The following is a 13,287-nucleotide window of genomic DNA, read 5'->3' on the forward strand; positions in this document are numbered from 1 at the left end:
AATATAAATATTCACATAAAGAAAATATATATGGAAGCAGATTGCTGTGGTGGCATTTGCTGGTATAGCACAGGTAACTGATCCTGAATTGCTCGATACAATTAGAGATTTTTCAAGATCCTCTCATGTATTAACCTAATATCCTAACCTGCACTTTTCCTTGCATTGGAAATATAACGAAGCTGTTTTTCACATGTATGTGTCTGTGCAAGGGGAGAAGGCTTGGTGCAACATACCAAGGCAAAACATTTTTTTTTTAAATTTATTTTTCAGTATGAGCATATGAAAGGCTCAGAATACACGGCGATCTTGCTGAGGTCAGTCCAGTGGGGAGCAGCGCAATAGCCAGCGGCTCCTGCCCGGCCATGTGTCCCCGAGCAGGGCCACACTGCGCCCACCCTAGCGGCTCAGCAGTCCCAAAAGGCCCGGGACACACAGCTGGCATCGTGCCGAGGCACCGGCCAGGCACCCGCGGGCTGCTCCCGATCGCTCCACGCGCCGAGCGGCCCCCGCACGGAGACACCACGGGGCTCCCGGCTCCGGTGCGAGCCGCGTTCCCGCTTCCCGAGGCTATCGCACCACGCGAACGGCCCATCCGGGTACCTCGGGAACTTCCTGTCCCGGCTCACAGCTCTCCCGGCCGTTCCCGGCGCGGCTCCCCGCGGGCGGGGCCGCTCCAGCCCCGCGGCGGGCGTGCTCTGCTGGGGCGGGGCGGGCGCCTCCTTCCTGTTTCCGCTCGGGATCCCGGAGCGCGGCAGGGCCGCGGTACCGCGGGCGGCGGCGGGCGGTGGGCGGCGGGCGGCCCCGGCAGCGCGGCTCGGGCGGGCGGCGGGACATCGCCGTCCCCTCACGGCGCCGTGTGTTCTCTCCGCAGGGAGCTCGGCTCGCCCTTGCGCCGCTCGGCAGGCCCGGAGGTGCCCGGGGCCGCAGGTGAGGCGCTGCCGGCCGCGGCGGGGCGGGAGGCTCGCACAGAGGCGGTCGGGGCCGGGGCCGGCAGCGCTGCGGGGGTTTTGGGTGCCCCACGGCCGCCGGTTCAGTACCCAAAGCACTGCCGGGGCTCCCCCGCCTCCCTGGTGAAACCTGCAGAGAGAAACCAACCGGGCTAGCTTTCCTTCACTTCCAGGAAGGAAGGTTCACAAACCGCACTCTTTTTCCATTTAACAGTACATTCTTAGCGTTTGCAGCTCTGTTGGATTAAATACCAATTATTCTGTAAACGCTGAACTTTAACATAGGCTCAGTGCTTTGTATTACACTTTCACATAGTATGCACTGCTTTTAACTTCTAGCAAAGACGATCTTGCTCTTTAATAGTGAACAAGGACAACATATGGTACTTAGTATCACAGAATCGGTAGGGAGGGACCTCTGGTATCATCCAGTCCAGCCCCACTGTGAAGGCAGGGTCACCTAGAGCAGGTGACACAGGAACCTGCCGACCTCAGCTTTGTGTATCTCCAGAGGGAGACCCCATGACTTCCCTGCGTTGCCTATTCCCATGATCAGCCACCCTCAATGTAAAGTTGTCCTTTCCCACGTGAAGGTGGAACTTGTTGAGTTTTGTTCTTTTGTATGTGTGCTTTTAATTTGCTGAGTACTCAGATTTTTTTTTTAATATTCTACAGGGTATCCTCAGTAGGAGAACAGAAAAGATGTTCGATATTAAGGCTTGGGCCGAGTACATTGTGGAGTGGGCTGCCAAGGACCCCTACGGCTTTCTCACCACTGTGATCTTGGCTCTGACGCCACTGTTTGTCATCAGCGCGGCGCTGTCATGGAAGCTTGCAAAAATGATTGAGGCCCGGGAACGAGAGCTGAAGAAGAAACAGAAACGCCAGGAGAACATTGCAAAGGCCAAACGAACAAAGAAGGATTAAATGGGCAAAAATGGCCTTCCTTGTGCAAATAATCCACTTTTAAAATTAAATACTTGTACATATTGTGTTGCAACTGTCCTTTGATACTTGATCCTGTTATTTCTTGAAGTATAAAGTTTAATACTTCCAGTGTAATTTTTTCCTGCTGATTTGTGTTAAAATTTGCCCAAGTGACACTTGTTAGAGTAATTAAATTTACTACTTGTATTCTAGTCTAGGTTGCTTTTCTAAATTTGCATGTTAAATTAAAAAAATAACCTCTTGGATGGCTTTGGAGGTAGATTTTTTTTTTTCCTCTTAGTTGAGCTATGACTTAACAAGTGTCTTAAAATTATCAAGTTTAGGGGAAAATGTGAATAATAAACTGGATTACAGAAATGCAATTTTTGGCATACCTTGAGCAGGTCTGTAGAGACAAGCTACCTGTAGCATTAGATAGCAGACATGACTGATTTCATTTAAGGTCACTGCATATGGCTGTGTGTGCCCATAGTGGCTGCTGCAGTGTCTTTGATGGTGCTGCTTGTCTGCAAAAATAACCTACCTTAGCTTTTACTTTTTCCTGAACTACAAGCCATGAACAGACTTTAACTTCAGCCCAAGTTCCAGGAAACTGATTGCTTGTTCTTGCTAGCTTCATTTCTCTTAAGGCACTCATGTTCTATAAAATACAGTACTGTTGTTTGAGCTTCCCTAACAATCACCTGAATGCTCCACCTGTAACTAATTTGGTTTTGCCTTCATAAATTCTTTATGCCTCAAAGAATAGCCATAAGTTGGGTGAGACCAAAGACCCAGGTGTCCTAGTGTTCTGCTATAGCAGATGGCTGTGCAAGGGTGTTGCATGAGCTGGTGACAGTAGTTCTGGTGACAGTAACCACCTGGCTACCTTTGTTTTAAGACTTGTGTTTAGGTAGGATTTTTGTTCTCATGGCCCTTCAAACTGCTGCCTTAAAGGTTGCAAGATGCTGACATAGTCAAAAAAGTCAGGTTTGTGTTGTAAATACATCAAAATTATCTAACCTTATTTCCAATTAATCTCTTCTTAATAGACTTGATTAATTTTTCAAAGCCTAATTTTTTAATAATAGTCTGTGGTGGCCTCTACATAGTATATTTCAAAAGAGCTTGTAGCAGTCATTAAGATTTTACATTTTGCATCAGCACAGAGTTGTGCATTCTAGCAGCTACTCTTTGATCAGGTTTAAAAATAAAATCTTAAAATAATACCATTGTTCAAATGAAGAGACCTATAGAGCTGGCTGACACCAAGGGGGATCAGAAGTGGGGAGTCTAACTGAAATTACTTTTAAGTAAATTTGAAGTTGATCCCCTTTCAATTTTGTTGGTGAAAGCAAGCATTATTGGAATATGACATTTGGGCATTTTATAAATATGTGAGATTAAGTCTCCATGTTTTGTATGAAGTGTTGTCAAATATGTATGTGTTCTACCTTTGATACCTACATAGCTTGAAACACAGGGAGGAAAACTGATGAGGGATACACTCCATAAATAAATTTGATACTTTTTGAAAAAAATTGTGTCGTCTTCATTTTTATTTGAAGTTCTCAAACATCATCTCTAAGCAAATAATCTGCACATTTTATGTATCCAAACTATGGCCAAAATGATCTCATCATCTAGGGAAGTCCATGGATACACAAGGAATAAAAACTAGTATTTTTTTTAATATTCATGACAGTCCCTTGTTCCAGACCTAGTGTTATTTTCCAGCAGCTTTATCAAGTACTTCTAGCTTCTATTATAGCAGTTATATGTATTTTAACTGGTTTTACCCTGTACAAATTGCTGTCTGCAAATCAAACATTCAAATATGTTGACTGTTTTAAAATCAAACATTCAAATATGTTGATTGTTTTAAGTTCCAAGAACGTCTCTATGATGAGTACAGTGCGTAATCAGTGTAGTGTCATAGTGATTCCTGTTAATGAAATCAACTTTTCCGTCTGCTTGCCAGCGGAAAGCATGCTGGCACTGCCAAGGGATTTATTCTGAAGAGATGTCTTGGCAAAGGCTTGGGAAAATGTAAGTGTACAGACAACAATTCTTACATCAAGAACAGTTTTAAAACTAAATTAGTCTTCAGGGAAAAAAGCAATTTAGACTTAAAGAAAATTTAGATAGTCTTTTAAAAATTAATTCAAGAGTGATGAGCAGCAACTATCAAAACCAAACTTAGTAACACACCATTTTTCACAAAACCCAAACACCTCAACAATACTTTGTCATGATCAAGCCTATTTGAATAGTTCTGCAAAAGTAACTCAAACTGCTTTAATACTACTTTATTGCAGTACTATTGTATATAACAGCTGTGTATGTCATCTGTTAAAATATTAATCCATTAACAGTACCTGTCCATTAAATTGCTTATTTATTTTGACTACTACCACTGCCTGGTGGCATCCAGGCACCCGGCTGGAAGGTATTTGCAGTGCTTGTGGGGTCTTGTGAGGGCTCCTTCTTTCCATAGTAAGGGGCAGATGCGTGGCCTTTAACCTGAGTATGACTTGGTTCAGCAACAAGTCCTTCCTCATACTCCTTGGCCTGAAGCAGCTTATCCTTTTCAGATACATCCTTGACTTTCTGCTTCATTTCTTCTCTATAAGTTTCATTCCTAAGAATCTCCTGAAAATACAGTAGAAAGATAATTAAGTCAAAAGCAAATGTGTTTCAATAAAGCATTTTAAACAGTCGTTTATTTTCTTAATTTTATAACCCACATTTGCAAGTATTAAAGTAAAATAAAATGTGGCCAAATTGTTGGTTTTCCACAACTGCAAATTCAACCCTAACTGTATTGTGTCCACTTCACTATTCTATTGGAACAAGAAGAAGAAATTAAATACATCAACAAATGTGAAAGCACATTAAAATTAATTGCATTGTTTCCTATGTAGGAGTTGATACTTACAGATATTTATCATTTGCATCTGTTCCTGTAATTCACTATGCCTGTGGTGTTAGGTACTTGTGCCTCAGGGCACAGTTTTGGGAGAAACAGATGTGCAACCATTGGGGTCTTGCTTCTGCAAGACTACAAAAGAAATAACTAAAATCACGGGTTGGTCAGGTTGGAAGATAGTGCAGTGGGTCATTCGGTCCAAGTTCATTCAACCTCCATGCTCCAGCAGGGTCATCCTAGAGCACATGGCATAGGATTGAGTCCAGGTGCTGCTTGATTATTTCCAGTGAGAAAGACTCCTTAACCTCTCTGGTTAATCTGTTCCAGTGCTCAGTAACCCCACAGTAACATATTCATATAAAGGTGGAACTTCCTGGGCATAGGTGTCTGCCCATTGCCTCTTGTTCTATCGCCTGGCACCACTGAGCAGAGCCTGAATCCATCCTTTTGACACCCTCCCATCAGACACTGATAGACACTGATCATGTCCTCTCTCAGTCATCTCTCCTCAGCTTTTCTGGGTAGGAGGGGTGCTCCAGTCCCCTAACCAACTTCATTGCCCTCTGCTGGACCTGCTCCAGCAGTTCCATGTCTCTGCTGTCCTGGAACTGAACACAGCACTCCAGGTGAGGCCTCAGCAGGGCTGACTAGAGGGGCAGGATCACCTCCCTCCACCTGCTGGCAATGCTCTTCCCAATGCCCCCAGGATACCATTGGCCTTCTTGGCCACCAGGACACACTGCTGGCTCATGGAGAGCTTCTTGTCCACCAGGACCCCCAGGTCCTTCTCCACAGAGCTGCTCCCCAGCAGGGCACCCCCAGCCTGTGCTGGTGCCTGGGGTTGTTCCTCCCCATGTGCAGGACCCTACACTTGCCCTTGCTGAATTTCACAAGGTTCCTCTCTGCCCACCTCTCCAAGCTGTCGAGGTCCTCTGAAGGGCTGCACAGCCCTCTGGGGCATCAGCCATTGCTCCCAGCTCTGCATCCTCAGCAGACCTGCTCAGGAGGCATCTGTCCCTTCACCCGAGTCACTGGTGAGTAACTTAAACAGTCCTGGGCCTGTATTGAACCCTGGGGAACAGCAGCAGTGACGGCACCCAGCCAGGCCCTGGGCCAGTGAAACATCCAGCCAGGCCCTGGGACAGTGAAACATCCAGCCAGGCCCTGGGCCAGTAAAACACCCAGCCAGGCCCTGGGACAGTGAAACATCCAGCCAGGCCCTGGGCCAGTGAAACATCCAGCCAGGCCCTGGGACAGTGAAACATCCAGCCAGGCCCTGGGACAGTGAAACATCCAGCCAGACCCTGGGCCAGTAAAACACCCAGCCAGGCCCTGGGCCAGTGAAACATCCAGCCAGGCCCTGGGCCAGTAAAACACCCAGCCAGGCCCTGGGACAGTGAAACATCCAGCCAGGCCCTGGGCCAGTGAAACATCCAGCCAGGCCCTGGGCCAGTGAAACATCCAGCCAGACCCTGGGCCAGTGACTGCACCCAGCCAGGCCCTGGGACAGTGAAACATCCAGCCAGGCCCTGGGACAGTGACTGCACCCAGCCAGGCCCTGGGCCAGTGAAACATCTAGCCAGGCCCTGGGACAGTGAAACATCCAGCCAGACCCTGGGCCAGTGATTACAACCCTCTGGGTTCTGCCATTCAGCCAGTTCTCAATCCACCTCACTGTCCACTCATCCAGTCCATAAATCTTGAGTTTTCCTACAAGGATGCTGTGAGAGACAGTATCAAAAGCCTTGCTGAAGTCAAGGTTCCACTGCTCTCACTTCCACCATCCAGCTAGTTGTTTCACCATAAAAGTCAATCAGGCTAGTCAAGCATGACTTATCTGCAGTGAATCCATGGTGACTGTTCCTGATCACCTTCCAGTTATCCATGTGGATAGATATGGCCTCTAGAATTAAGAAAAAGCCTGAATTCTTTTCTCTATACCAGTACACTCCTCTGTGAACAAGAGACTGTTTTTATTATTTTAGACCAATTTATTATTTTATTATTTTAGAGACCAGATATTATTTTAGGAATTTAGGTGCTAAAATACATGGGGTACTGCCAAGAGTTTAAATAGCAACTATGAACACCTAAGAATGCTTAAAAAAAAGTAATGAAAGAAAACCTTATGTAGGGGGTTGACCATGGCTGAATGCCAGATGCCCACCAGAGCTTGTCACCTCCCTCCACAGCTGGATGCGGGGAGAAAATACAGTGAAGAGTTCACAAGTTCAGGACTATAAGATATCATGCACCAAATGCCATCACAAGCAAAACAGACTCAATCCTGTTGCAGAATGATGATAAATAAAATTAAATCTTAAAATCACCTCCCCCCTATCCCTCCCTTCTTCCCAGCTTTGTCTCCTCCCCGTAGCAAGTGCAGGGAGACGGAATGGGAGTTATGGTCAGCTGGGACCTCCATGGCTGCAGGGCCACAGCTGCCTCACCATGGTCTGCACCAGGGGCTGCAGGGGAGCCTCAGCTCTGGTGCCTGGAGCACCTCCTGCCTTTCCTTTCTCCCTGACCTCAGTGTCTGCAGATTTGTTCCTCTCACGTATTCTCTGCCTACACAAAAACTCCACAAAAAATTTTTAAGTCTCTTAAATATGTAATCAGAGAGGCATTACCACCATTTCTGATGGGCCCAGCCTTGACCTTGTCCTCCTGCAACTGGCTAGGACTGTCTCTTCCAGACATGGAGGAAACTTCTGGCAGCTTCTCACAGAAGCCATCCCTGTAGCTGCCCTGCTACCAAAACCTGGCCTATACACCTTATCTTAGAGGTACCATGGAAAGCAACCCCTTTTCTTAGTTCTTAGTTGCTTCTGTACTTAAATTCACAGATGCCGAGAGCAGAGGCAGAACCCTTTGCTTACAAATGGAAATTGAATGGAAATACACAAGTAATACACAAATGACACAAACTGAGAAGGGGTGAAAAATCTGACATGCTCAAATAGAAATATTGCCAAGCATTACAAGATCAAATTTTCATCAGGCAGTATAGCAAAACTTCTTTGTGGCATCTCTCAATTCTATTCTTGTTTACCACATGCCTATCTAAATCCACCACAACCTTACTGATTTCCACGGGATTACTCCTATGGTGCTTCTGATATACCCCTACTAAGAAACAAGTAAAGCAAACACCTTTGTGATATCTGAAGCTCCATCATTGTCTCTGGTAAAACCATGGGAAGTGATTTATTAAAAGACAAATACAACCTACTTATTATGAACAGCTATTAATTTAAAATCTCTTCAAGTGATTACTTCAACACAAAGTTATCTTAATCAGGTAAGAGCAGCTGTAACTAAACACCAAATGCTCCAAGTCCATTTTAAATGTTGATATATAATTGTTCTCTGGTTTTCAGACTCAAATAAAGCTCTTTTAATCAGCTTTCTGTGGATGAAGTATAATTGTGATAGAGCAAAATGAAAAACTGGATCTCAAACAAACCCTATGAGAAATGATTCTTATTAGCAATTGCAAAAAAAAAAAAAAAAAAAAAAAAAAAAAAAACAAAAACAAAAACAAAAAAAAAACCCCAAACTGAAGTGACTTATTCAGAATTTTCTGTACAATTTACCAGGATACATTTTTTCTACTACAAAATGTACATATCCATTTTTGGCATTAAACTCATGCCACTAACACATACACTGAAATCACTGGGTTCCTGTGCTCAAGGTAAAGAAAATATTAATTGGAAATATTAGGTCAATTGGCATGTTAGAAAAACTGGGTCAAATACATTCTCACTTTGAGATTCCACTGCTAACCAATCCTTTACTGTCTGATTTGCTATAAAAAGTAATGGAGGGCTAAAAGTTAGTTTATTTATGGGGCTTTTCTTTATTTTTTTGTTTAAGTTACATTGTCAGGTTCAAAACATTTATATTCTCTCCTTCAAGATGAATCACAGTATTTTTTAAGATGGCTATCTTTACTAAAACTGCCCCCCAGTAAGTTTTCTGCTAAAATATAAGTACACAAACACATAATGTGCTCTGACCATTAGGCAAAGCGCAAAATCTTTCTATCCAACCCAGAGAACACATAACCTATCAGATAGCTGCCGGTTTTAAAGGATTAGCTTGTTCTTCCAACACTCTCTTTTTGTACAAATAAATTATATAAGCTCTTTGAACCAGCAATTCTCAGGAAATACATGGCATCTCAAGAGTATCAGAAATGTCCTCCACCAGTTTTACTAAAAGAAAATTCTAAAAAACAGAAAACAAAAAAATGCCTTAAGATATCCAGCCACATTTTAAAGCAGTCGAACCCCCTACGTGCAGATGTTCACTTTGAAATGTATCAGCTCCCAGCATACAGAACAGGATACACATGATATGCCAAGAGCTACGTTCAACTACATGTTCTGCAGCTTATTTTTAGGTGGAAAGTAAAACAAGACATTTTATGACTGCAGGTTGTCCAGCTTTGGTGATTATTTTAAGCTGTATGAAGTTTTTAACACTTCTAACTTTTGGAGCTGCATGTCTTTTCTCCTTAGGTGGACAGAGTTTAAGAAAGTGCTGTCTAAGGTTTCCTTGAAGAACATTATTATTAAGGAAATACCAAAGTAGCCCTTTGTGGAGTTTGAGGCAGCTGTTTTTCATCCACAAAACTGCTGACTTCTGCACAATCTGACATCTTAGTATTGGTAACAGCTGCATGATCAAAGAATGAAAGATAGCATGCTCCTAGGAGCAACACAAGCTCAAGACATGTTGCTGTCTTCCAAGGGTGTTTCTGCAAAAGGCATTGGGCTGTATTTCCTGCCACCAGCATGAAATTTTCACTTCTGTTGCAAACTATATTTTTCGAAGCTCTGACATAACTCCAGCAACTGAGTTGTATCACAAAGTATCCTCTGTGGCATGGAAACTGTATTCACCTCCACTCCATACAAGCAGAAAAATCTACACAAAGGATTTCGGATGCCTACCTTACTGAACAGGAAGATCTGCTTTGTAGGGTAAATATTTGCAATGCAGCGGTTTTTTGCTCTTAAAGACTCCCATTTTGTCACTCCTTTCCCCTTCCTGAATAAATGAGTAGCTTTACAGAATTAATAAAATGAGTTGCTCTTGGAAGGAAGATGTCATGAATACAAAAGAGGGTTCTCTAGACACACCCACTCCTTCATGTGGAGTCTGGCTCAGTAGTGACCAGTCTTTGCTGAACACTTCTTGCTATTCTTCTACACAGGCAGATGGTGGTACTGAACCCTTTCAGTCCTGCAGCACCTGCTGAACCCCAAACCCTGAGGAACCAGTTCTCCCCTCTCCGTGTGTCCCTCAGCCCTTAAGCTAGTCATAGTCACATCAGCACCTGCCTCCCACAAAACATGTTCCAACTCCTGGGCACAAAGTGTGAACAGAGCTCTAAGGATGCAGGTAAATGCAGATAGGCAGTACCAATGTACAGGCTCTAAGGGGCAGGGTTTAAGGGGTATTTTAACAGATTGGCACTTTCCAGAAGGTTTTGTAAACACCTAACCCTTTAATTACAAGAGTTTTATGTATTATTAATTTTGAGAAAAATGTCACTTCTTTTTTCAGATGCATTTGTATTTTGATTATATTAGAAATAAATAGTTTCTTCATGTTGTCTTAGAAACTATTTCTACTTCCCAGGTTACCATAAGTTGAAATACTCCTGATTTCTCTTGATTTGCATCTTGTTGGCTAGTTACTATTTGCTGCCAGAACTGAGAAACAGCTGGACAGATTTTCTAAACTGTAGACAGTGCAATTCATTGAATAGTCACATTTTGTGCATAGTTTGAATATTTTATGTTTAATCATTAATTAATTTGAACTTAGAACTCTGCCTGTTAAAAATTCATACCTCTAGGTTGACAAAAATTGAAAAAAATAACAAATGGGATGAAAAAATTGTTTTGGCAGAGTATTAGAGAAATTGATGTAAGACAATTTAACATGTCAGAATTTTTCTTCATTATCAAATTAACTGAAACTCAGGCAAAATCCTAGAAGTTAAGCTGAGTCACTATTTTTTAGAATGTCACCAAACAATTAAACTAAACTACATTTTCCAGTTTGGCAAGTTAAGTGGCAAGATGAGATAACTGGCTATTATATCATATTTCAAGAGTAGGAGGCAGAGAGAGGACCTCATCTTTGGGAAGCACTGAATGTTCTGATCCAGGGCAGGTCTTGATATCTCAGCAACACGAGAGCCCAGCAGTACCAGCAACATGAGCCCAGCAGTACCAGCTTGGGAATGAGAAATAATGTGGTAAATGAAAAGCTGTCACTACATGGCAAAAACATATGAGCAGTTTGAAATAGAAAAGCTTATCTGGATTAGACAAAATAGTTATTTAAATCAAACAGTGACTCAACTGACTGCTAATTTTGTAAAGAACATACACTAAATATCCTTGATCCATCAACAAACAACATTAATCAAATCAATTTAAGGTTTGTTTTATGCAGGTTCAGTTTTTGAGCAAATCTCTGATCAGTTACAATATTTAGTTTTACATGCAGAGCTAATACCACATTTACTACCATGCTAAGTCAGTTAAATATTAATCATAACTACAGAATCTCTGGCATGAGCTGACATAGTTTCTAGGGCACCACAGTGTAATACACTTGTGTTTGGCAAGAGCATGTAGAGGCAAAAGGAAGAGACACCGGACTGTAAAGCATATCACCAACACATGGGAGACAGTAGGGGTTTGTGCCTGAAATATTTTTACAGTTCTGCAAAAGTATTTGTCCAGAACTACACATATATTCAAGGTTACAGATGAGAGTTAGTAGAAGCAGCAAGAAACACAAATTAGCCTGGCACCACTGCACTCTGCCCTGAATAAAGGACAACACATAGCTCTGATCTCCACAGAGCAAACAAGGAACTGTAGCTGTGACTCAGTTGCAATTTGGTCCTTGCTTTCCCTAGTCTACATATGATGTAATTTGTACCAGCCCTTTTCCTGGTACGCTTCCCTTTGCCCTGCACCCCCACTCAGCTGTGCTGTCAGTGAATCAGGACACAGAGCCAGTGCTCCATGCACTCCTTCCCACATGGACAGGAGCAGAAAAGCAGCAGCAGCTCTTTCCTCTGCTACCTTGGAAAGCACAGCATGGGCAGTCTAGAAGCAATGGGACAAACTGGTGCCCCAATACTCCTCTGTGGAGGTTGGGCAAGCAGTTATATTTCAAACTTGAAGAGAAAGTAAAAGTGAACAAGAGGTAAAAATCCAAAAGATGATGGCTTCTGCAAATGCTCAATTATTTTTTTAAATTGATTTCTATGACTACTCCCTTCTATTTAATGTCTTCATAGCTCAGTTCTTTATATTGTCAAATTTTATTGCCCTTTTGCACCAAATAATAATCCTCCCTGGAATCATGCATAATTTACTATGCAAAATGCTATTAAGTGCAACCTAAGTTATTGAATATGGCCCAAATCCTGGTTGTGATTCTGGACAACAATGGTGGGAAATATTTTGCTCGGAGACATGTTTATCCCTGTGCTTTTAAAATATTTTTTCCTTAAATCTGTTAATCATACTACAGCTTTTGGTGGCTTCAGAAGTAAATTACTCATGCTCTAAACCCTAATCTCTATGTAAGAATGTACAAGCTCCATATCAGTGTTCTCATTTTACAACTTCTCAACTGAAGCACCTGAAAGCAGACAGAGGCAAAACTATAACATGCAATCCCAACAGTGTCAAACAAAGCATTTTTCTAAACTGCACTCCATCCTCCTTAAAGGAATGTAAATTCTGTGTAAACTACTCTACATGAATGAACCTGCTTTTGATCATACCATCTTTCAAATAAGCAATACTTATGATCAAACAAATGGGAAGAGTGGATTTATTGTGGGAACTAAATAGAATTTAATTTCAATGTAATTATTTGGGGGTAGATAGGAAGAAACCTTATGCTTATTACAACTCACTGAAGTATGTTTTTTCCACACTTGACAAGGAGTTTGCCAAATTGGATAATTATGGATACCCTAGAAATAGTTTGAAAGAATACAGTCATCATCACATTAGGTTCTTTTAGCATTTCACCGTCTATCCAACTGTGCAATTCAGAACTCACTGAATTTTATTACTGTGTGACAAGTACATGCTGCATGAGAAAAGCTGCCGTTTATTGTGGTTTTCAATTTCAGCCTATTTTCAGGATCTTGATGCTAATTGAAGGAACATGCAATTCTACTTTACTTCCCATTAAATACTAATGTAACACACACATACAGAGCAACAGAGAGGTTTCAGTTCAAACTGAGATTTGTGGCTGTGAAGCCCTGTGTGTGCTACAGAGGAAGCACCTTCTAGATCAACAGGGAAGTGTTATCTGTGTACACAAAGATATGTTACTATATGTTACTATAACATATACCATAGCATATGTTACTATGGGTTCACACCTACCACTTTCAGGATACCACACTGGTGGGTTCAGAGA

General features: G+C 42.5%; 2 protein-coding genes across 3 annotated transcripts in view; one reads left to right on the forward strand and one right to left on the reverse strand.

The window, feature by feature from the left end:
- The first annotated feature begins 731 nt into the window (after positions 1–731).
- On the forward strand, positions 732–3,382 carry SMIM15 (small integral membrane protein 15). Of its 2 annotated transcripts, XM_058823869.1 has the most exons (3): positions 732–765; positions 875–930; positions 1,626–3,382. In XM_058823869.1, exon 3 carries the CDS (start codon positions 1,653–1,655, stop codon positions 1,875–1,877), a length of 225 nt encoding a protein of 74 aa, XP_058679852.1. In that variant the 5' UTR covers positions 732–765; positions 875–930; positions 1,626–1,652; the 3' UTR covers positions 1,878–3,382. The 2 variants fall into 2 exon arrangements, with proteins under 2 accessions (XP_058679852.1, XP_058679851.1); XM_058823868.1 differs by having other exon boundaries at positions 741–930.
- A 789-nt stretch (positions 3,383–4,171) lies between these two features.
- The window catches only part of NDUFAF2 (NADH:ubiquinone oxidoreductase complex assembly factor 2), a 57,067-nt gene continuing 47,951 nt past the window's right edge, over positions 4,172–13,287 (reverse strand). The window contains exon 4 of the mRNA XM_058823978.1: positions 4,172–4,529. Within this exon, the coding sequence (XP_058679961.1) occupies positions 4,272–4,529 (258 nt within the window). The 3' untranslated portion in view covers positions 4,172–4,271. The remainder of the gene's footprint in view (positions 4,530–13,287) is intronic.

Source organism: Ammospiza caudacuta, chromosome Z (assembly GCF_027887145.1).
Source record: "Ammospiza caudacuta isolate bAmmCau1 chromosome Z, bAmmCau1.pri, whole genome shotgun sequence".
In the NCBI taxonomy this organism is placed as follows: Eukaryota; Metazoa; Chordata; class Aves; order Passeriformes; family Passerellidae; genus Ammospiza; species Ammospiza caudacuta.

What these genes read in the sequence shown, in the direction of transcription:
- SMIM15 (XM_058823869.1), top strand. Translation starts at nt 1,653, where the DNA reads ATGTTCGATATTAAGGCTTGGGCCGAGTACATTGTGGAGTGGGCTGCC.